At 47.6% G+C, this 22461-nt stretch overlaps 1 protein-coding gene across 1 annotated transcript; it reads left to right on the top strand.

Moving 5' to 3' along the window:
- Positions 1 to 5799: 5799 nt before the first annotated feature.
- LOC102169746 (zinc finger protein 501) lies at positions 5800 to 8761 on the top strand. Its single transcript, XM_005700553.2, has 4 exons — positions 5800 to 5832; positions 6039 to 6165; positions 7042 to 7146; positions 7779 to 8761. Exons 1-4 carry the CDS (start codon positions 5800 to 5802, stop codon positions 8759 to 8761), a joined length of 1248 nt encoding a protein of 415 aa, XP_005700610.2.
- The last annotated feature ends 13700 nt before the right edge of the window (positions 8762 to 22461 follow it).

The raw sequence follows: 22461 nt of genomic DNA on the forward strand, positions 1-22461 counted from the left end.
GTCCCTTGGTGGTGGCTAGTTTGAATGGTTTCTCAGGCTGCAGGACACAGGGACTGTCCTAGCTGTCTGGTACCTGGCCCCAGAATGTGAGACTTCAATAAGTGGGACTTGGGCCGTGGGTTTAGTGGCCCAGGAGAGAGGGGCCCTGATATGGGAGGTCAGTGGGGTGGGAGCTTAGCAAACTGCCCAAGAAGGTGAAAGGAAAAGAGATTTTCTCTTTTTCTCACAATACTTTAAGTATTTTTAAATTTAATTTATTTATTTTAATTGGAGGAAAAGAGTTTTTAGTCATAATCTTAAAGCTCGATCGAGAAAGCTCTTGTGAAATCTTATCTTGCATCATATAAATAGAATCATGCAGTAGTTGTTGTTGTTGTTCAGTTGCTCAGTCGTGTCTGACTCCTTGCGACTCCATCAACTGCAGCACACCAGGCTTCCTTGCCTTTTACCATCTCCTGGAGTGTGCTCAAACTCATGTCCATTGAGTTGGTGATGCCATCCAACCATCTGTCGCCCCCTTCTCCTCTTGCCCTCAATCGTTCCCAGCATCAGAGTCTTTGCCAGTGAGTCAGCTCTTTGCATCAGGTGGCCAAAATACTGGAGCTTCAGCTTCAGCATCAGTCCTTCCAGTGAATATTAAGGGTTGATCATGCAGTATGTGGCCTATTGTGTCTGTTTTTTTCACTTGGCATCATGACACCAGGTTCACCCACATGGTAGAGTGGATCAGTATTTCATTCCCCTTTATGGCCAAATAATGTTCCATCTTTGTCTAGACCATGGTTGGTTTTCCACTCTTCTGTTGATAGACACTTACTTGGGTTGTTTCCACCTTTTGGAGATTATGAATTGTTCTGCACTTAATTCACCTGGGTGGACAAGTTGTTGTTGTTGTTGTTTTTTCTTTTGGTGGACAGGTTTCTTTCTTTTTTTTTGGTGGACAAGTTTTTGTGAAAACATGTTTTCAATTCTTCTGAGCATATACTCAGGAGTGGAACTACTGGGCCTGATGATAACTATGTTTACTTACTAAGGAACTACCAAACTGTTTTCCCTTTTAACTTTGACCACTGTCAAGCAAATGGACAAGTAGAATAGTCTAACCAAGCCCAGTACCCACCTCCCAGGGTTAGCAGTGGCCTCCAGCTTGCCTTATGTGCATGTTTCCCTCCCTCACTCTCTCTTCCTCCCTCCCCCTCTTTCCTTCTCTCTTTCGTTTTCATTAAAATACTAGAAAGTCACTTCACAAGCCCTGTTCTCCCCAAATGGTTCACTGTGCATCTCTTGAGAAGGACATTTTCTTCCCTGACCCAGGGACCACGATTCGCTCACCATGTGGGCAGCAGTCGCCCCACTCTCACCCCCCAACTCCCCCTTTGATTCCTCTTTTGTTCATGCTAGCATGTCATCAGGGACTCCCACTGCACTTGGCTGTTGGCCACTTAACTCTTTTTTCATCCAGAACAATCTCCTTTCCCAGCCTCCTCTTTCCCGTGTGACACTAATTTGCAGAGAAAACCAGGAAACAGCCCACCTTCTGGATCAGTGCTGGCTGCTCCATTGTGGTGCCTTTAACCGGTCCCTCCATCCCAAGGTCCTCTGTAAACCAGAGGCTGAGTCCCAGGGCAGCATAGAATCAGGTCAAGCTTTGGCAGGAGCCCTACTGAGCACTTCCGCCAAGGGAATGGACATCCCATCTCTAGGGGACATCCCAGCTTTGTCCCACCATTAGGTTCACTTCATCTCTTGTGACCAGCAGTAAATAGGGAAGACATTCTGACATCATGTGGCCAGTAGCCCTCAGCATTTCACCTCATGGTTTTGTTGCAGGAAAGGGGACCCCTTCCAGAGGCCGAGAGTGGGCTCTTGTCTGACACTCAGAAATGAATTGTCCAAGGAGACACACATCCTGAGACTTTACTGAGACTTTACAAGAGATTTTACTGAGAAGGGGAACCCAGGCAGAGAGCAGTAGGGTAAGGGAACCCAGGAGAAATGCTTGGCCACATGGCCTGCAGTCTCGGGTTTTATGGGTGGGATTAGCTTCCGGGTTGTCTTTGGCCAGTCATTCTGACTCAGGGCCCTTCCTGGTGGCACATGCATTGCTTAGCCAAAATGGATTCCTGCAAAGAGGATCCTGACACATGTGACATCTCCTTTTGGCCTTTTCCGAACTCTTCTGGTTGGTGGTGGCTTGTTGGTTATGTGTTCCTTACCAGGACCTCCTGTCGTAAAATAACTCATGCAAATGGTTATTGTGGTGCCTAAGATTTTTATCCTATTTTTCCAGTTTCTGCCATTTTTCCCCCTGAAGTTAGCTCTAGTTCTGACTCTTCTTACTGCTCCTTTGAAGGTACTATATCTCCTCCTTACTCTTTCTCCCCCATGCCGGTTGTAAAGTTTTCTCTTTTTCTTTGGTTTTTATCAGTAAACTATGTTGTGCCTTCATATAATTTTTCTTTTTTTATTATACGAGTTTTCTTCATATAATTCTTTCTTTCATGTATTTCTCTTGCTTGATATTCTTAGAGCTTCTTTAATCTGTTGGTTAATACCTTCCTCTTATATTTAGAAAATCTTGTAAACGTTTGTTCAGATCTGTTCTCTGCATAGATCTTCAGTTAGAGTGTTTCATATGTCTCTTATTGGTCTTTTCTGTTTTTCCACTTTTTTGTTTTTTAATGTCTGGGCTTTTATTTATGGTATTTTGTATCGACATGTCATCCAATTCAAAATTCTGACTTTTGTGTTACTCTCCTGTCGGTGGTGGTTTAGTTGCTAAGTCGTGTCCGACTCTTTATGACCCCATGGTCTGTAGCCCGCCATGCTCCTCTGTCCGTGGGATTCTCTGGGCAAGAATACTGGAGTGGGTTGCCATTCCCTTCTCCAGGGGATCTTCCCGACCCAGAAATCAAACCCTGGTCTCCTGCATTGCAGGCAGATTCTTTATCAACTGTGCTATGAGGGAACCTCTATCTCCTGTTAACACCATTTATTGAGCTCACTTTCGATGTTTCAGTTAAAGAATATCCTTTTGATTCTATTCTGATACAGATATTAATTGCCTAGAGAAATATGCCATCTTTTCATGTATTTTTTCCATCTCTTTCACTATTTTCTTTAACATATTAATTATATTTTAATGTCTTAGTTTGTTAACTCAAATATGTAAATTGCTTATTTGGTTCTGTTTTGTGTTGTTTTTCTTCTTTTTGAGATTTGTTCTTATGGTCCTATTTCTTGGCAATGTATTCATTTTTAGTTAAATGCTAGAAATATAAATAATCCTGCAGTATCTACAATTAAATGTTAATTTAATTCATATTTTACAATCTTTAAAATTACAGATACTCCTGAAGATTATATGTTCCCCTGGAAAAGTTTCACCCTTTCTTTGCTAGGTTGATAAAATGGAAGTTGGCCCCCTTAATTCAGGCAGGTACTGAATGGAGTGCAGGTTGGGTTTTGTTTTGGTAAGGTATCAGCTGCCTTTGATTATTTCTTGGCTTTCATCTGAAAACCTAGTTTGTTCACCAGACTTCTTCCCTTAAAGGTTCCTTAACTCTTTTTTTTTTTCCCCCTTCTAAGTATCTTTTTTTTTTAATATTTATTTATTTATTTATTTATTTATTTTTAATTTTTTTTTTTAAATTTTAAAATCTTTAATTCTTACATGCGGTTCCTTAACTCTTAAGTTTTGTATCATCACATGAGTTCCCTGAGCTCTGCTTTTCATACTTTCAGTTTAATTTTGGGGCCTTTTTAGCTTCAGAAGTTCATATATACCATGAGAGGAAAAGACAACCATGTGCTTGAGACATCTCATGTCTCTGATCTTGTTACTACAGCCTTCTCAGACTGCTTTAGACTTCTGCTCAGGACAAACTGTAATTCTCAGCCTGTTCCCTGTGCCTTGAGTTGTCCAAAAAAAGAACATTAAATTAATTATCCATGGTTATCTCCTGAACTTTAGTCCCTCTTGTTCTCACTGCTTGGGCAACTCTTAGGTGCTTCCTAAGAAATGATTTTGTATTCACCTGGCTTTGCCAATTTGGGAAGGAATTATTGGTTTGTTATAAGCTTTTTATCCCAACTTGGAGGTTAGTTACATAGCTACTTGCAAGTGATTAGTATTAATTTTGCTCTAATCACTGACAGTTGATGGTGTTTCTTTAAAATAAAAATGTACTCCTTTAATTGGTGCAAGGACATTTCAAGTTGACTGTTTTTGTCATTTGTCAAGCTATTTTTCCCCCATCATTCTACTATTTCTGCTTCTCTGGTGGCTCAGACGGTAAAGAATCTGTCAGCAATGTGGGAGACCCGGGTTCGATCCCTAGGTTGGGAAGATCCCCTGGAGGAGGGCATGGCAACCCACTCCAGTATTCTTGTGTGGATAGTCCCCATGGATGGAGGAGCCTGGCAGGCTACAGTCCATGGGGGTCGCAGAGAGTGGGCACAACTAAGCAACTAAGCACAGCACATTGTTAACTGACAGCTCATTGTGGGTGATAAGGAAATTTGGGGCGATTTAAATTGTTCCAGGGACCCTGTCCCCTTGCCCTCTCTTGGGGAACAAACAGGCTATGACACCCACTCCTCCCCCCACCGCCCAGCTGGGGCCCATCTTTGGGCTGGGTATGGGCCATGCCCTTTGCCTACTACTCTCTTTGCTCACCCCCAGTCCAGAGCTCTCAGCCTGTGCTCTCAGAAAGCACCCTCTCTCCCAGCATTGGAGGGGGTGGCCTCCATCATGCATTCCACCAGCTTGGTCTTTCTCTTTCTCTGAGAGCAAGTCTGTTTACAAGTGAAAGTGACGTGTATTTGGAGTTTTTCTTTAAGAACCCTGAGCTCAATCTCCTTCTGCAGGGCTTCCCTGGTGGCTCAGTGGTAAAGAATGTGCCTGCCAATGCAGGAGACACAGGTTCGATCCCCGGGTTGGGAAGAACCCACATACTGCAGAGCAACTGAGTCCATGCACCACAACTACTGAGCCTGTGCCCTAGAGGCCAGGAGCTGCAACTGCTGAGGCCACATGCTGCAACTACCGAAGAGAAGCCACTTCAGTGAGAAGCCCATGCACAACTGGAGAGTAGTCCCTACTCTCTGCAACTAGAAGCCCATGCAGCAACAGAGACCCAGCACAGCCAAAAATAAATAAAATTATATATATATAGGCTTCCTAGTGGCTCAGACAGTAAAGAATCTGCTTGCAATGCAGGAGACCTGGGTTCGATCCCTGGGTCAGGAAGATCCACTGGAGAAAGGAATGGCAACCCACTCCAGTATTATTGCCTAGAGGATTCTATAGGCAGAGGAGCCTGGTGGGCTACAGTCCATGGGGTTGCAACTAGAGAAAAGCCCATGCAGCAGCAAAGACTCAGAGGAGCCAAAAATAAATAAATAAAATTGTGTATATATACATATATATGTATATATAAAGAACCCTGACCTCAGGGGCAAGAGAGTGGCAGTGGGGCTTCCAGGGATAGCTTGAAAGTCAGGACTGAGGGGCTAGTCATGTGGTAGGAGGGCTGAGAGAGGAAGGAAGTGAGAAAAAGAAAGAAGACATACACTCCCTTAACAGTCTGGCAGCCTGGCTAGGCGGGTCCAGCATGAGGAGAGATGGAATCCTTGTCTCCTGAGGAGAAGGGGACAGAAGCTCAGCTTTGGAAAGTGTTATGCGTTGAATTTTGTTAGCAGCTCTGATTGGGGCCTTATCTGGACAAGGTCACACAGTGCATAGGCTCAGCTCACATCAGTCTCTCTCCACCCTCTTAGCATCCCCGTGCCCCCACGATGGCAGCCATGCTCCTGACAGCCAGACCCAAGGTGAGTGGGGCTCCCTGACTGTGGGCAGCCCCTGAGCCTGGCATCCCCCTCATCAGCCTCCGTTTGTTGCACTTTCCTGTCCCATTGTAACAGCTCTTGCTGAGCTCTCTCAGCCCCACCACGACACATGTTTTTTGTTGCTGCCAGCTCATCCTGGGGCTCATGAGGGTGAATTCCCCTGAAACCACAGCGATGGCTTGTTTTAGGTGCCAGTATCTTTTGAGGATGTTGCCATGTACTTCACCAAGACAGAATGGAAGCTTCTGGATCACAGACAAAGGAAGCTGTACAAGCAAGTGATGCTAGAGAATTACCACCATTTGGTGTCACTGGGTAAGGATCCTTTACACAGTCAGGCCCCCATCCTGTCTCAGAATTCAGTTTATTTCTGAGTTCCTTTTCTTGCTGGTTACTATGATTCCAAGAATAAATGTGTTTCCCCATCAGGTCAGTAATCCACTGATGTCCAGCTTTTACCTCAAAGACAGTTTTATCTAAATGGTTTTAGGCCTATAGGTATTTTGATATAAAATCTGGGGTTAACTAGACCTCATCTACCCAAAAGATAGGTGCAAGTTATGCTTGAATATTTATATGCATTAATTTATACTTATTTTTACCAAGGTTGCCTTTTATGTACATTTCATATAATAGAGTTTAGAAGCATCTGTTCCTTGCATCAAGCCATATAGAGCCCAAGGCATAGAGGCCCAGGACTTGGTTTTCCAGTCTGGAAAAATCTGGAAAGAGCTGGCACAGGCTTCTCCACTGTGCCCCCCTTGGTTGTTTCTGCCCCTCACCAGGCAGTGAGGTTTGGTGTAAGGAACAGAGACATCTCCTCTCTTACATGGTGAAACAGGCAGCCTTTCAGTTCTGTTCACTTCTTGATACTCCCTGCAGCTTTGTTCCAGCCCTCTGTCTGTCCTTCAGTGTCTCTCCACTAACTCCCCACTTCCCACAAGGCTGCCCATCTTGCAGGCCAAATAATAACATGGTTACCCTCTTGGCCCAAATCACCACCTACTTAAGACTCTTCATACACGCCAAGCTTCTTCATACACTCAGAACTCTTTGCCCCTAGAGGGACTGTGCCTTTTCTTAGGACCTTCCCAGTGACACTTTCTAGAAAGTTCTTTATTCTCTGGTCCTGAAGATACTAATGCTGGACTGAGTCCAGGAGTGATTAACCTGCTTCCTCTCCATGGACAGGATTTTCTTTCGCCAAGCCTCAGCTGGTCATCCAGCTAGAGCAAGGACAGAAACCGTGGGTAGCAGATGTCCACAGGATGAGGATCACCACAGGGATGCAGGCAGGTGAGTGAGGGGAACTCTACTGGCTTGCCTGAGCCATTGGCAAAGAGCAGCAGTTGATGGAGGGTGGCATGGTCACTTTGGGTTAGACATTCTCTTTCGTGGCAGTTTTAAATCTGCCATGGAATCCTCTGTCTCACAACAGCTCTTCTATCTCTAGCTCACTGCTGCCTCCTCCCCTCTTGCCTTCCTGTCTGCTGATGGTCATCTTGCTTTCTCTCCCATGTCCTCAACTCTGGATTCAACTCTTCTCAGCCTTGGAGTGAGGGTGAGGTTAAAGAACAAACCTAAATTGAGACCCAGGAAGGTGATGACACTTGTTGGTGCTCTCTATGTCTTTCCAGGTGACAGGATGAATAGCAAGCTGACAATTTCAAAGGAAAAAAATTGTCCAAAAGAACTCCCAGGGGCCAATCTTCAGGTTGGCAACATAAGCCAGATAGCCGGACAGTCAGAGGAAACACTTGAGCACAGACAGAAACATGCCTGTTGTCCACAGACAAGTTCCAGCAGGCGTGACCCTCCTGGGGAGAAAGGCCAAGGCAGATCCCCAGGTGAGGGAAGAGGGATGCAGGGAAGCAGCTGCGGAGGTAAGCAGGATTTGGTTGTAAGACATCCGAGTTTCAAAGACACAGAGAGGCGGTTTGTGTGTCAGCAGTGTGGGAAATCCTTTACCCGGAACTCCAACCTCGTCAAGCACCAAGTCATCCATAGTGGCGAGAAGCCCTTTAAGTGTGGTGAGTGTGGAAAACTCTTTCGGCGCAACTTCTCACTCCTAGAGCACCAGCGCATCCACAGCGGTGAGAAGCCCTATGCATGTGGCGAGTGTGGAAAGACTTTCACACGTGGCTCCAACCTCATCAAGCACCAGATCATCCACACTGGCGAGAAGCCCTATGGGTGTGATGAATGTGGGAAACGCTTTGGGCGCAACTTCACACTCATGGAGCACCAGCGCATCCACAGCGGTGAGCGGCCCTACTCCTGTGATGTGTGCGGCAAGGCCTTCAGCAGGAGCTCCAACCTCATTGAGCACCAACGCACACACAGCAGTGAGAAGCCCTACACGTGCAGCCAGTGCCCCAAAGCCTTCAAGGGCATCTCCCAGCTCATTCACCACCAGCGTGTCCACAGGGGAGAGAAGCCATTCGTGTGCAAGGAGTGCGGAAAGGCCTTCCGGGGGCGCTCAGGCCTCAGCCAGCACCACCGGGTGCACACTGGTGAGAAGCCCTATGAGTGCAGTGAGTGTGGGAAGACCTTCAGCCGGCGATTCAACCTCTTCAGCCACCAGATAGTGCACACTGAAAAGAGAACCTACGCGTGTCAAGAGTGTGGGATGGCGTTCCGCCACTGCTCTGCCTTCCTGCAGCACTGGCGCACCCACAGCCGCCCACAGCCCTGTGCCTGCAGCCACTGTGATGACTGCAATCAGGCCTCCAAGGAGAAACCACAGCCTGACCAGCAGCCGAGAATTCACCAGAACCGCTTGGAGGGGAACAACTCAGAGATGGAACCGGCCTGCCTGGGCCTCCAAAGAGCCACTGCAGAGTCCCACCCAGAAAATGAGAATCACCTTCAAGACTCCAGCTGTGCCACTGCCCCCAGCACCACCATCTGACTGGGTGCTCTGCAGGAGTGCTGGCTTTAAGATGAGCCCTCCTAGTCCCCCTCCCTTCCCTCGTTGATGATGCAATTGTAGCCCAGAGACTGCACCCCAGACTGGCCCCTTATCACATTTGTATTCTTCACTGGAGCAGCTGAAAGTGCTCTTGCCCCTCGTGCCTGAGGCCTGCATGCTGTGGGTGAGAGGGAGCAAGTGCTTTGAGTTAAGCAGTGACCCATATCATCTCACGGGGGCCTTCACTTCATCCCAAGACTTGTTAGTGTTTTCAGGTAGAAGACACGAAGAGCACTTTAATCCTTTAAAAGCTTAGTAGTGGGAGGGACTTGACAGCACTCAAAATTGTGGGCTCCACATCAAGGCTGTGGCTGGACTGTGACATCACCTAAAATTCATCAGAAATGGTCTGAGAAAGGACTGAGACTGCGACAGTAAAGTGCTCGTGCCCATTTTGTGTGCCCACACGTCAGCCCACGGAGAGTGGCGTCTCCCCAAGGGGTAAGTCACAGGACACGCTGCTTTTGTGCTGAGCAGTGGCCCATACTTTTTCCAGGCCATTTGACTTTGTGCCTGAAAGCCGCAGCCTCCCATGGACACCGCCAGCTGCTTCCAGGAGAAGCAGCACCCAGGACCCATCTTTTCAGAGCTCAGGGGATTTGGGGGGATGGCTTTCCTGGGCCCTTCAAAGAGGATGAGGCCTGGGGACTCTCGGCTTCCCCTCCCAGAGAGAGGAGCCCTTGGGCCCAGGTCCCTCCCAGCTGCCACCAGCTGCCTTGCTGCCTTTCATCTCCTACCCGCACCCCAGCTCAACCCACCCACTGCCTCCAGATTCGGCCTGCAAGGGCCGGGCTGGTCTGTCTGCTCCTCCTCCCCACCCTCAGTGCCTAAAGCGCCCAACTTAAGTTGCTTCTCCCCCTGAAACAGCAGCCCCTCATGCCTGGTGCTGATCAGGAGGAAAGCAGGCTGGGTTAGGAATTTGCACAGAGCAAGCCCAGTAATGGCTCTCACTTTCACATGATGTTTGTTACAGTATTAGAGGTTCAGTTGCTTTCAGTGTTTCTGCATTCAGGTGTAATGTAAGTCATAGTAGAAATTTTTGCTATAGGGAAGTGTCAGGGAATCGCCCCTTAAATAAGAATCCTTCCAACCCTCTCAGAAGACCTCAGGAAGGAGAAAGGGCCTACCTCAGGCCTGACGGTCAGTTAGCTTGCTGGCAAGCCTGGCCCGTCTTCTCACCCCCTCCCCTATCCCTGCAGAGACAGGGTGAAGCCTTCAAATAGCACTTTACTGCAGGCCACCCTCTGCCCACCCTACCCACAGAGACTCTGCAAGGGAGTTTGTGCTGCCTGGGGGGAAGCTGCTGGCAGGTCTGGATTGTTCTGCCCACACTGTCCCAGAGCTGGGACCAGGAATTCTGCCCTTTGCCCTTCTCAGGATGCCCTGCATCCTGGTTGGATCACCACCTGCCAGCCTCCTTCACCACCCGCCAGGGTTTTTGGCTCAGTCACACGGGCTGCCAGAGGGCAGGCAGGTGGTGGGTGTGCTGGAGATTTCCCCCACTGGGCCTCTGAGAAGCACGCACTTCCCCTGCCAGAAACTGGGCTTGGAATTGCAGGGCTCCTTCTGCACATGCTGCTTGGAGCATCCACTGCTTGGACGACTCTGGAAGTGAGAGGGAGAGAAGGAGATAGAGATCGAGTCATTTCATACAGTTATATGACCATCACTTGTGCACATTTGTGACTTAGGTAAAGTTCTTTAGTTGTTGTAACTTGCTTTTATTTCAGCCTCTTTTTGCTCTGTGTGTCACGTTGTCTTTGAGCCCAGCGTTTAGTAAATATTTGTGAAATGAATCTTCTCCCCTTAGCGCATTGACCTCAGGTTTTAGACTACAGTTGGCTCCAACCTTGCCTTTTGGCAGTGGAAAGTATTTGCAGCTTTGGATTTTCCACCAGAAAAAGACGTTTTAAAGGAGTGTTGTCTTTGGACTCTCTGGTGAGGTCACTGGGAAGCGTGGATGTTCGTCTGAGGTGCCAGACAGTCTGTCTTAAGGCAGCAGGGGCCTCAGGAAGCCCATCCCCACAAAGGGCAGGGGACAGGGGCCTGAGGCCATGTGCTCGGGCTCTGGTCCCCTTTTTGTTCAGCTGAGGTGACCCAGGGTTGGGGCAACAATTGCTGCATGACGGGCCCGGAAGGAGTGTAAATCCATGCACAATGCTATCCATTCCATCGCTCTAGAAAGTGAATGGCTTCACTCCTATGGGTCAGTAACCAACTTTTAATAAAGAAAAGGTGTATCTCCCCAGTACAGCATCATCCATTGGTTCCACTGGATAAGCTGACTAAATTTTGAACATGAACACCTTTTTTTACCTTGGAACCCACCTAGAGATGACTAGATACTGGGGGTACAGGTGGTGATGTCCGATTTTTCAATAGAAAGTAGACTTGCCTGGAGAGATGCAAGCAGAGATGCCAGGCACATGTGCTCTGGTCTCAGTGCCCTGAAAGGCTCCAGGGTTTCTAAGTGCTTACCGAGGTATGTGACATGTATAAGTGATGCATCTTTTGTTTGGCATTTCTTCATCTCATCTCACTCTTCATTAGATTTTCACTCCTCTTCATTAGCACATGTGGTGGTAATCAATCGGGTGTGCATTAGGAACTAAACGGGTATCACATGGAATCATCCAGAGAGTGTCCGGAAAGGATGCTTGCTAATTGCCTTCTATCGTGCTTTGAAATCGGGCTCCCCTCTGGCTAGGTGGGGAACTGCGATTGTGGCCTGCACTTGCTTTCTGATGACGACTGGAATATAAAAGCTGAGACTGTTGGGGAATGTCTTGCCTGCTTTTCACCACCTGCCCCCCAACAAAATTCACACTCCACACTTCTGGACTGGGCTTCAGCTCTGGAGATGACCTTGTCGGACACTGGATCAGCCTGTAGCACATGATTTGCTGTTGCAAATTTGGGACACTTTTCAAGAGCTGTTTAAGTGCTGCGGCAGTATCTTCTCATAACTGGTAAACTGTCCCCAACTGAATTCTTTGACTTTGGGTGTAAACAAATAAGGAAGGTCTGGGTGTTGGTTTGAAGTAACAGCAGTTTGGTGAAAGGTCTCAGGAAAGGGTGCTGACCTAGACTGGGGGAGGGGGAGCCAAGACAGTGTCTGGGCTTGAAGGGAAGCCAGGACCCCTCTAAGTGGAGCTGCACAGAGACCAAGAGCAGCCGCCCAAGGCCACTGGCACTCCTAAAGCAGGAAGGCAGAGCACCCCATTACTGAGCTGGTGTCTTAGACCTTTTGTTTACATTGCCTGCAAGGCTTGTTCCCCTTTGCAAAGCTGCCTGGTGCCTGAGAAGGGGGCTCAGGACTCTGTTGCCATTGTTGTTGAATATCCTTAGTTTCTAACTCTTTAGTGGATGGCTTCCCCCTCACTCCTGGGGCTGGTTCTGGCCTATGCTGTGGCAACCTAGGGGAAGCAGGATGCCCAGGCTGGAGGCAACTCCCTGTGAACAGTTCCAGAGGGGCCAGGACCCCGCTTTTGCCATCCCTGCCTCGGTAGGGGGACACGGCAGCTTTCAGCTCAGGATGTCGAGTCTTTGCCTGGTTAGGTAGCAGAGTGCTGTGTGGAGGTCAGGGTAGAACTTAGTACCAGGTGAACTCTGAAGACGAGAAGTAGAGATCATGGGATTTCTGGGAGGATGGAGGGCTTTCTGTAGGGCAGACATAGGGTAAAGGGTCATTAGAACCAGAGCACGAACAGCTGGGAGTGTCAGACGAAGAAGTTTGGTCTATAGCTGGCTCCTGAAGAAGAGCAATTTTTTGTAACAGAGAATTATTCTAAGATCAAGGAAGAAAAAAGTTGCAGATGAAAACTGCTAGAGTTTGTGAATTTACACATTGAAGACCACTAAGTGTACACTGGAGTCATCTAGACAGTTCTGAAGAATTTTCCATGCAGGAAGGGGAGAAAAGGACAGAGTACTCAGCAGGGGGTGGGGGGCAAGGGCAAACAGGAGTGCCCAAAATTGCAAAGCACCCCGGGTCGTGGCTTGCTGCCATTTATTCCCTCAGGTCAGTTCCCACTTGTACCTGTACTTAGATGGTTTCCTCTTGTGCTAGCCACAGTGTGTCCATGACATCAAAACACAAGGGTCCTCTAGGATTTCAAGGTTGCTGGTTCATCTTTCAAAACCTGCACATATTCAGGCTGTACATGTGGATGAGTTTTGATATGTGCTCACCTGTAAAAACACAGCAGTGCAGATGGTGAGTGTGTGCCCATCACCCCAAAAAGTTACCTTGTCTTCCCCAGTGCTCACTCCTTCCTACCCCTTCTTGCCCCCCCCCTTCTCACAGCACTTGTTCTTCCTGTCACTCCACATTGGTTTGCCTTTTCTAGAATTCTGTGTAATTGAAATGATGCACGCTTCTTGCCTGGCCTCTCAGGCCAGGTTGTTGTGTGTTTGTAAGTTCTTTGTTTGTTAATCACTAAGTACTAGTCTTACTGTCTGAATGGATCAAAATGATTTTGGTACATTCTTGGGTTTTCCAAGCTTTGGCCTTGACAAATAAACCTGCTGTGAAGTTTTGTGTGCAATTTTTTGTGTGGACAGATGTTTTCCTTTCTCCTTCATATATAGCTAGGAGTGGAATTGCTGGCTCACATAGTAAGTCTGTGTTTAACTGTTTGAGGAACTGCCAAAGTGTTTTCCAAAGCAGTTGCACCATGCTACCTTCCCACCAGAAGTGTATGAGGGGTCCAACTTTGCACATCATCCCAACACTTGTTTTTGTCCATCTTTGTGATTCCAGACATCCTGGTGGGTTGAAGTGGGATCATGTTGTAGTTCTGGTTTGCATTTTCCTGATAATTAATGATGTTGAGCACCTTTTTACAACCTCATCAGCCAGTCATATATCTTAACTGGGTGATGTGTGTGTTTAAATCTTTTTACTGTTTTTTTTTTTGGCTGCACTGTGAGGCTTACAGAATCTCAGATCCCTGATCAGAGATTGAACCCACGCCTTCCACAGTGAAAGCGCTGAGTCCTAACTGCTGGACCGCCAGGGAATTCCTCATTTTTTTTTTTTAACTTGGGCTGTCTGTTATTTAATGTAAGAGTTCTAGATACAAGTCCTTTGTCAGATATGTGTACTGAAGCTATTTCTCCCAGACTGTGGCTTCCCTTTTCATTTTCATAGCTGTTTCTTGATGAGAAGGAGTGATTTTATCTTGATGAAGTCAAATTTATGAATTTTTAAATTTTATAGCTTGCACTCTTCATATCACAGTTAAGAAATCTTTTCATAACTTGAGCCACTAAGATTTGATCCTCAATTTTCTTTTTCTTTTTTTTTCAATTTTCTTAAACAAGTTGCATAGTTTTGTTGTTCAGTCACTCAGTCATGTCCGACTCTGCAACCCCGTGGACTGCAGCACATCACACCTCCCTGTCCTTCACCATCTCCCAGAGCTTGCTCAAACATATGTCCATTGAGTCAGTGATGCCCTCTAACCATTTCGTCCTCTGTTGTCCCCTTCTCCTCCTGCCCACAGTCTTTCCCAGCATCAGGGCCTTTTCAAATGAGTCAGCTCTTCGCATCAGGTGGCCAAAGTATTGGAGCTTCAGCATCAGTCCTTTCTATGAATATTCAGTGTTGATTTCCTTTAGGATTGACTGGTTTGATCTCCTTGCTGTACAAGAGACTCTCAAGAGTCTTCTCCAACACCACAGTTTAAAAGCATCAATTCTTCGGCTCTCAGCCTTCTTCATGGTCCAACTCTGACATCCATACATACATGACTACTGGAAAAACCATAGCTTTGATTAGACGGACCTTTGTCAGTAAAGTAATGTCTCTGCTTTTTAATATACTGCCTAAGTTCGTCATAGCTTTTCTTCCAAGGAGTGTCTTTTAATTTCATGGCTACAGTCACCCTCTGAAGTGATTTTGGAGCCCAAGAAAATAAAGTCTGTCACTGTTTCCGTTGTTTCCCCATCTATTTGCCATGAAGTGTTGGGACCAGATGCCATGATCTTAGTTTTTTGAATATTTAGTTTTAAGTCAGCTTTTTCACTCTCTTCTTTCACTTTCTTCAAGAGGCTCTTTCTTTAGTTTCTTTTCGCTTTCTGCTGTTAGGGTGGTAACATATGCATATCTGAGGTTATTGATATTTCTCCTGGCAATCTTGATACCAGCTTGTACTTCATCCAGCCTAGCATTTCACATGGTGTACTCTGCATATAAGTTAAATAAGCAGGGTGACAATATACAGCCTTGACGCACTTTTGTTATAGAAGTTGCATAGTCTTAGTTTTTACGTTTAGGTCTATGATCCGTTTCATTAACTTTGTGTATGGTGTGAGGTCAATTCACAATTCATTTTTTCTATATAGATATCTAGTTTTTTTCAGATCCAACTGCTAGACACCTGTCATTGGATTTGAGACCCACCTGGCTAATCCAGGATGGCCTCATCTCAAGATTTGTCATATAATTATATCTGCAGAGACCCTTTCTCCAAATAAGGTCATATCCACCAAGTCTAAGAATTGGCATATCGAGGTCCCCGTAGAGCCCAGACAGGAACATTGTGGAACCCAGGGAGCTGGTGGAGGGATGAGGGCACTGGGCAGGGACAGCAGGTAGGGCTCAGAGATCATAATGAGAATCTCAAACATGCCAAGCCTCTAGGCCAGGGTTCCAAGGAGCAGGAGCTGGATTGTCACTGACACTCACCACTCAGCTGATGTGTGCCCTGCCTGGGTTCAATCCATCCTCCTGGCACAACTGTACTGTGTCCATTTTACAGAGGAGGAAACTGAGGCCACCCTGTGAGGTCCTGTCTGCTGGTCACAGAATTGGGGAACAGGGTGGGTAGGGGCAGGGCCCAGCACCCAGGCTCTTCCCCTGGGCAAAGTCCTCGCACATCACCAAGAATCAAGGCTCTCTCCTGACTGCTGGGTACCTCTCACCACCTCCAGGGTAAGCACATGTAGGGGAAAGGTCAACAATTCATTGCTCACTCTTTCTCCATGAGCAGGATTTCCAGCTTCTCAACCTGATGTCCCCTGGCAGGCAGGTAAGAGGCTCCATGGGGTCAGGGGATGAGTTTTCAGTGTCTCCTTTGTTTTTTGGAGAAGGAAATGGCAACCCAGTCCAGTACTCCTGCCTGGAAAATTCCATGGATGGAGAAGCCTTGTGTGCTACAGTCCATGGTGTCGCAAAGAGTCAGATACAACTGAGCGACTTCAGTTTCACTTTTGTTTTTTTTAATCCAAGTTAAATGGAAGGTTATACAGCTTCCCTGACCCCGTGTAGCCTCTCACCTGCCACGGTCACTGGCCAGCCTTCTGCGGGGCTGCCCACTCCTCGTGCCCGCCCTCCCCACAGGCTTTTCCTCACCTGGTTATGGGCCAGGCCCCCAACCCCACCCCAGGCTTCTGCCAACACTGATGGGGTCCACTGACCACTGTGGGTGACAGCCTGAGCTAGGCCTTTCTAAAGATGCACCATCTCGCCTTGGGAAGGCCTACCAGCTGACATTGTCCAAAGCACTCCCTTTCCCCCCAAGCCCTGGTTATGCCCAGATTGGTAGCCAAGGCAGAGAAATGGCAGGGAAGCCAGCCGGAGAAGGGACAATCCCCCGTGGGTGGGCCTTTGGGAGGTCATGTGCTGAGCCCTTCATTCAGCAGAGAGCAGCCCCATGAGCAGAGTCCACACAACTCATCAGACACCCGAATGTCCCCAGAGAGGTGAGTCATGTGGGGCAGTAGCTGGGAAGCCACAAGGCAGCCCGAGGGTGGCGGGCAGGGCTGCAAGCTGAGATTTACGGTGGAAAGACTGTGGGAAAGCCTCAGCCAAGCTGCTGGAAGGAAACCTTTCTGCCCTCCCTTTCTTTAGACCACTACAGAGATCCACCTGCCCTTTGTGAACCCTGGAGCTGGCCCGCCTCCTGCCAGCCTTACAGCTCCGGAAGGCTCTTCTTCAGGGCCTTGGAGTCACCTCTTTGAAATGCAAATCTTCAGGCTGAGAGAAAGCTTTCTGGTCCTGAGAATAAAGGCAGTTCCCAGCACAGAGGGCCAGCCAGATCACCAGGAGTCTTGGAAAAGACTGCCTGACTTAAAAGACTGAGGATTCCTTCTGGTTTTGTGATGGGGAAACAATGAAAACAGTGACGGGGTTTATTTTGGGGGGCTCCAAAATCACTGCAGATGGTGATTACAGCCATGAAATGAAAAGATGCTTGCTCCTTGGAAGAACACCTATGACCAACCTAGACAGCATATTGAAAAGCATACATTATTTTGTCGACAAAGGTCCATCTAGTCAAAGCTATGGTTTTTCCAGCAGTCATGTATGGATGTGAGAGTTGGACTATAAAGAAAGTTGAGCGCCAAAGAATGGATGCTTTTGAACTGTGGTGTTGGAGAAGACTCTTGAGAGTCCCTTGGACTGCAAGGAGATCCAACCAGTCCATCCTAAAGGAAATCAGTCCTGAATATACATTGGAAGGACTGATGCTGAAGCTAAAACTCCAATACTTTGGCCACCTGATGTGAAGAATTGATTCGTTGGAAAAGACCCTGATGCTGGGAAAGATTGAAGGCAGGAGGAGAAGGGGACAACAGAGGATGAGATAGTTGGATGCCATCACTGACTCGATGGACATGAGTTTGAGGAAGCTCCAGGAGTTGGTGATAGACAGGGAAGCCTGACATGCTGCAGTCCATAGAGTCACAAACAGTTGGACATGACTGAGCAACTGAACTGAACTGAGGAGTGAAGTTGTTTGCTTTCATTTCCACTTTTGTGGAGAGGACTCTGGGTGGGCAGGGTCCAGGGGTAGGAAGCCTAAAGTGAGAGGATGTGGATCTGAGGTCTGGGGCCCACCCTCCCCTCCTGGACTGCCTGGGACTGTGATGATTCGTCTACAGAGTGGGTGGGCTCCCCAAGTTTGAAACCAGATTGATTACCACAAACCAGGGCATTGCCTATTGAACATTCCTGAAATCCCAGAAAAACCTCTTAGAAGCTTCAGAATATAAGGAACCAGCGACAATAGAAATGGATTGTTGACTTAAAAAAAAGCAAAACCTAAAAGTTGAGAATTATGTTGTATTTGGGGCCATTACCTTTCAGAGAGCTCTGAGAAACTGTTCCAGAGAGGTTAAGGAGGAGCCAGATTTTGCTTCAAAACAACAAAATGGTAGTCAAACACCAAAAAATTGCTGCTAGTCACAAAAAACAGACATTGCAAGTTAATGAATTTCATGCTTTTCTATGTGGAGGAGAGATTCAAGGGTCTGGGCTCATTGATATCATTCCTTTGATACACACATTAACTATCTAGGATCAGTATCCTATTTTTCTCCATCCTGAACTCCTCTCAGGATACACAGTACTGGGCAGCTGCAGTGGCTGATGGCTTGATCGCTGGCATAATTGCTTGTTTACTGAGATGGCAGGCAACTCTGGAAGCTGGAATCTGGGGCCACATGCAGGCCACGGGTTCCTGTCCCAGCCACAGCCAGTCACCCAGCAAGGGAAGAATGAGGACCCAGAGACTATCTACACAGCACACAGGACAAAAGCCTCAGGAAAGAAGAGGAGACGAAGGAATCAGTGGTGGGTGGTCACTTTGCAAACCATGTGGGTCCATCTCCACAGACAAGGTAAAGCACATAAAACAAGGCTGTGGAGCAGTCATTGTGCCAGCAGGTTTCTGTGTCAAGTTGGCTAGGCTAGGGTTCCCAGTGTTCAGTCAAGGTATCCGTCTAGATGTCACTGTGAAGGGATTTTTGAGATGAGATTAACAGGGAAATATAGTTAGCAACTGAGCAAAGCAGGTCAGTCTACATAATGTGAGTGGGCTGCATGAAATCAGCTGAAAGCCTGATGACAAAAACACCGAGGTCATCCGAAGAGGAAGGGATTCTGCCTCCAAATGGCCTTTGGACCAAGCTGCTACTCCTCCCTGAGTCTCTGGCCCGATGGCTCATTCTGCAGACTTCAGAGTTGCCAGCCCCCAGAAATATATAAGCCGATTCCATATGTACATATATCTAGAGCTCTCCAACTTGTCCTGTTTCTCAGAAGCACCCTGACTGCTACAGTCATAAAGCCATACGAATACATGGCAACTAAGTGCTCAGAAAAAAACTACTAGACAGGTGGGATGATGTCAGTAAAATACAATGATAATGGAGTATTTTAATACAGTATCACAGGGTTGGGCTGATCTAGTGGACAAAAAAAAAGAGAAATTCAATAGTGCAATTATCAAACTAGAGTCTAGAGAAATAGTGAAAAGCACACATCTCTGAGGACATTAATTTTTTTCAGTCTGTTGGGCATTTTAAATGTTTCGTGCATTTGACCTCTGTTATTGGTTGAATTCTGTTAAGAGTCCTAACCCCCAGAACCTTAGCACATGACCTTTGGAGACCAGGATTCACAGAGATGTTCAAGTAGAGATGAGGTCAGTAGGGTGTGTCCTACTCCAACAGGACTGGGCCTTTATAAAACGGGGACATTTCAATTTGCGGTACTTTGTTAAAACTGCCCTAGAAAGCTAATAAAGCCCCCACCCCAAAATCTTAAGCAATATATCTTCAGACCACTATCCAGTACAATTTGAAATACACATATAAAAGATGACCACAGTCTCAACAACTTGGAAACCAAGACAAACTCTACTATGCAAGCAGGAGACAGGTGAGGAAATGAAAAGTGAAATTTGAAAGCATCTCCCAATGCAAAGCAAAGAGGAATGTTTAGTGACAAATGTCCAAGACACAGGAAAATCTCGTTCAGGGCACAATTGCAGACATTGAGTGCCTTACTGATTCAAGATGGAAGCTGACAAAGGAGATTAGTACTCCTCTTAAGTAATTGCGGGGGTGGGGGGGGGAGAACAAAAACTGAGCCAAAAGAAGATAGATGGGATTCGTAAAGATATAAGCTGAAGTCCTGTGCACATGGTGCCCCATAGCCTGTGGACTCTCCACGGAAAGACATCTCCAGCCCGCTGCTCGTCTTCTGTCCTCATCTCCTCGTCCCGCTGCATGGATGGTTCTGTTTTCAATCAATTACGCTCCTGATCACAGCTGCATCTGCACTGGCAGACACGGATGTGGCTTGGGAGCGACCGACACTTTTTGACAAGGGGCAAATGGCTGGCTAGGGTGAGTTGGAGCAGTGGAGTTGGTTCTTCAGGTCTGGCCCTGCTGCTCAGCATGGTTGCTGTGAGTCCCGAGTTCAGCCCTGTGGATGCACACAGTCTGAAACCACTCACCAGCCCAGGAACCTGGGGCAGTAATGATTAGAGCTGCCATGAGCAGAGGTGTGCGAGTCTCTGTGTATGCACATGCATTCATTTCTCTTGGATAAATACTCAGGAGTGGAATCATCAGGTCATTATGGCAGGTGAGTGTTTAATATCTTAACATGCGGCCAAACTGCTTTCCAAAGTTTCTGTCCCATCTCCCACCCCCACCAGTGGTGCCTGAGCCTCCCAGTTCTTCCCCATGCTTGTCAACACTCAGGACTGTTGGTCTTTTGTGTTGTAGCCATTCTAGTGGATGTTAAAAGTTCAGGGCAATCCATGGTGGTCCAGGGGCTAAGGACTCCTTGCTCCCAATGCAGGAGGCCCAGGTTCAATCCCTGGCTAGGAAACTAGATCTCACATGCTGCAACTACAAATCCCACATGCCGCAACAAAGACCCAGCACAGCCAGACATAAACACATTTTGTAAAGTTCAGGAATTTCGAGAGTTGTTTGTCAAACGCCATTATTTTAAAAATTCAACTGTATAAAACTTTCACTTAAATTGTATTAAAGAAACAAAGGAGAAACTCAAAACGCATCATGTCTTATTTCACCCCGGTACCTCGGCATAGTGCACCACCCAGTATCTCTTCTGAACCACACGTTCAATGATGTCAGGTGGGTAGCCATGTTTTTACAAGTTTGGCCTGGTGGGAGTATTTACCCCACAGGAATCAGCATTGCCTGCAAACCTGGGCTAGACTGATTATTGTTTGGTTGATTGTGTAGACTTGCTGCTGCTAAGTCGCGTCAGTCGTGTCCGACTCTGTGTAACCCCATAGACAGCAGCCCACCAGGCTTCCCTGTCCCTGGGATTCTCCAGGCAAGAACACTGGAGTGGGTTGCCATTTCCTTCTCCAATGCATGAAACTGAAAAGTAAAAGTGAAGTCGCTCAGTCGTGTCTGACTCTTAGCGACCCCATGGACTGCAGCCCACCAGGCTCCTCCGTCCATGGGATTTTCCAGGGAAGAGTACTGGAGTGGGTTGCCAGTGCCTTCTCTGTGCATAGACTTGAGTCTGTAGTAATTACATTGTGAATAACAAAAAGAAAAAACTTCCAGTATCAAAAACTACTATCCAATTCAGCAGAGATTTTGTTCATGTCACCAATGAACATATGAGGTTCCAAAACATACCTTTGCTGTTTCGCTTTTGTCTTGGTAAGATCAGTGGAAATATCAACCAACGTTTATGTGGGAACCACAGTCAGCCCTCAGTTGCAACCATGGGTCAGGTACCAATCCAAAAGTTTGGCAAGTCAACTGAAGAGATTTTTGGTGAGAATCAATGGGTCATATGGAATTGACCCATATCAATTGACCCAGTGTATCATGTGTTTTATTGTATATATATTGTAGATTTATTTGTACATTGTGTGTTTACATCTTTTATAACAGTAAAATTTATAATAAACTTACATGTCTGTGTGTGTCTGTATGCATATATAGACAGACATAGAGAAATATATATGCTCCCCCAACACAGAGGTGCACACACACACACAAATAGGCTTACATTCACTTGTCACCGTGGATCAGCACATCACAGCTTGCAGACACAAGGGGACACGCCCCAGCCTGTCTGCTCCATGCAGCAGGTACACATCACCTGGCCAGTTTGAGCATGGGCTCAGGGAGGGTGCCTGTGCCCCGGCTGCTGTAAGGCCCAGCAAGCTGGCACTGGGTAGGGAGAAGCACTCGGGCTCACAAAAGGCCATTGATCCACCCACTGTGGCCTGGAGGGGGCCCTGTTGGCCTCACCTACTCAGTGAGTTGGTGAGTCAGTGGCCCAGAGCCTGGCTAATGAGATAAAGGGACCCAGCTATGCCCAGACACCAGGGATCGGGGGGCCCCTGGGCACCCCCGACTCTCAGCTCTGCCTGCCACCGGCTCCTGGACCAAGGCCCCGCCCTGGCCCTCTCTCGGTGGGTGTTGTCCCCAGGGAAGGTGGCAGGGCGTGGACCACCCTCCCAGACTGTTCCCCTCAGGTCTTTCCCACAGTGCAGCCTGAGAGATGTTGTAAAAACAGAAGTCGACTTTTCCTCTCCTCTGCTTACAGCGCTGTGTGGCTCCCTGGTGCTGTCAGGGTCTGTCCGGACCCTAGCTGGGGAATGAGGGCTGGCCTGAGGCAGCCACTGCCTGGGTCCTGGCCTCTCTGTCTGCCACTCTGCCCACTGCCGTGGCCCCAGCCACTCTGACCTACTTTCATGTTTCAGGATGGCCCCAGCTGGCTCAAGGCTCGAAGCGTGGCTCGTGTGAGTCACTCCTGGGCATGGTCGCCCCACCTTCCCACCCCTTCTCACCTGCTCTGTCTCCTGGATATCCTGCCCCTACCCCTGCCTCATCCTTTGGTGGCG

Source organism: Capra hircus, unplaced genomic scaffold, assembly GCF_001704415.2.
Source record: "Capra hircus breed San Clemente unplaced genomic scaffold, ASM170441v1, whole genome shotgun sequence".
In the NCBI taxonomy this organism is placed as follows: Eukaryota; Metazoa; Chordata; class Mammalia; order Artiodactyla; family Bovidae; genus Capra; species Capra hircus.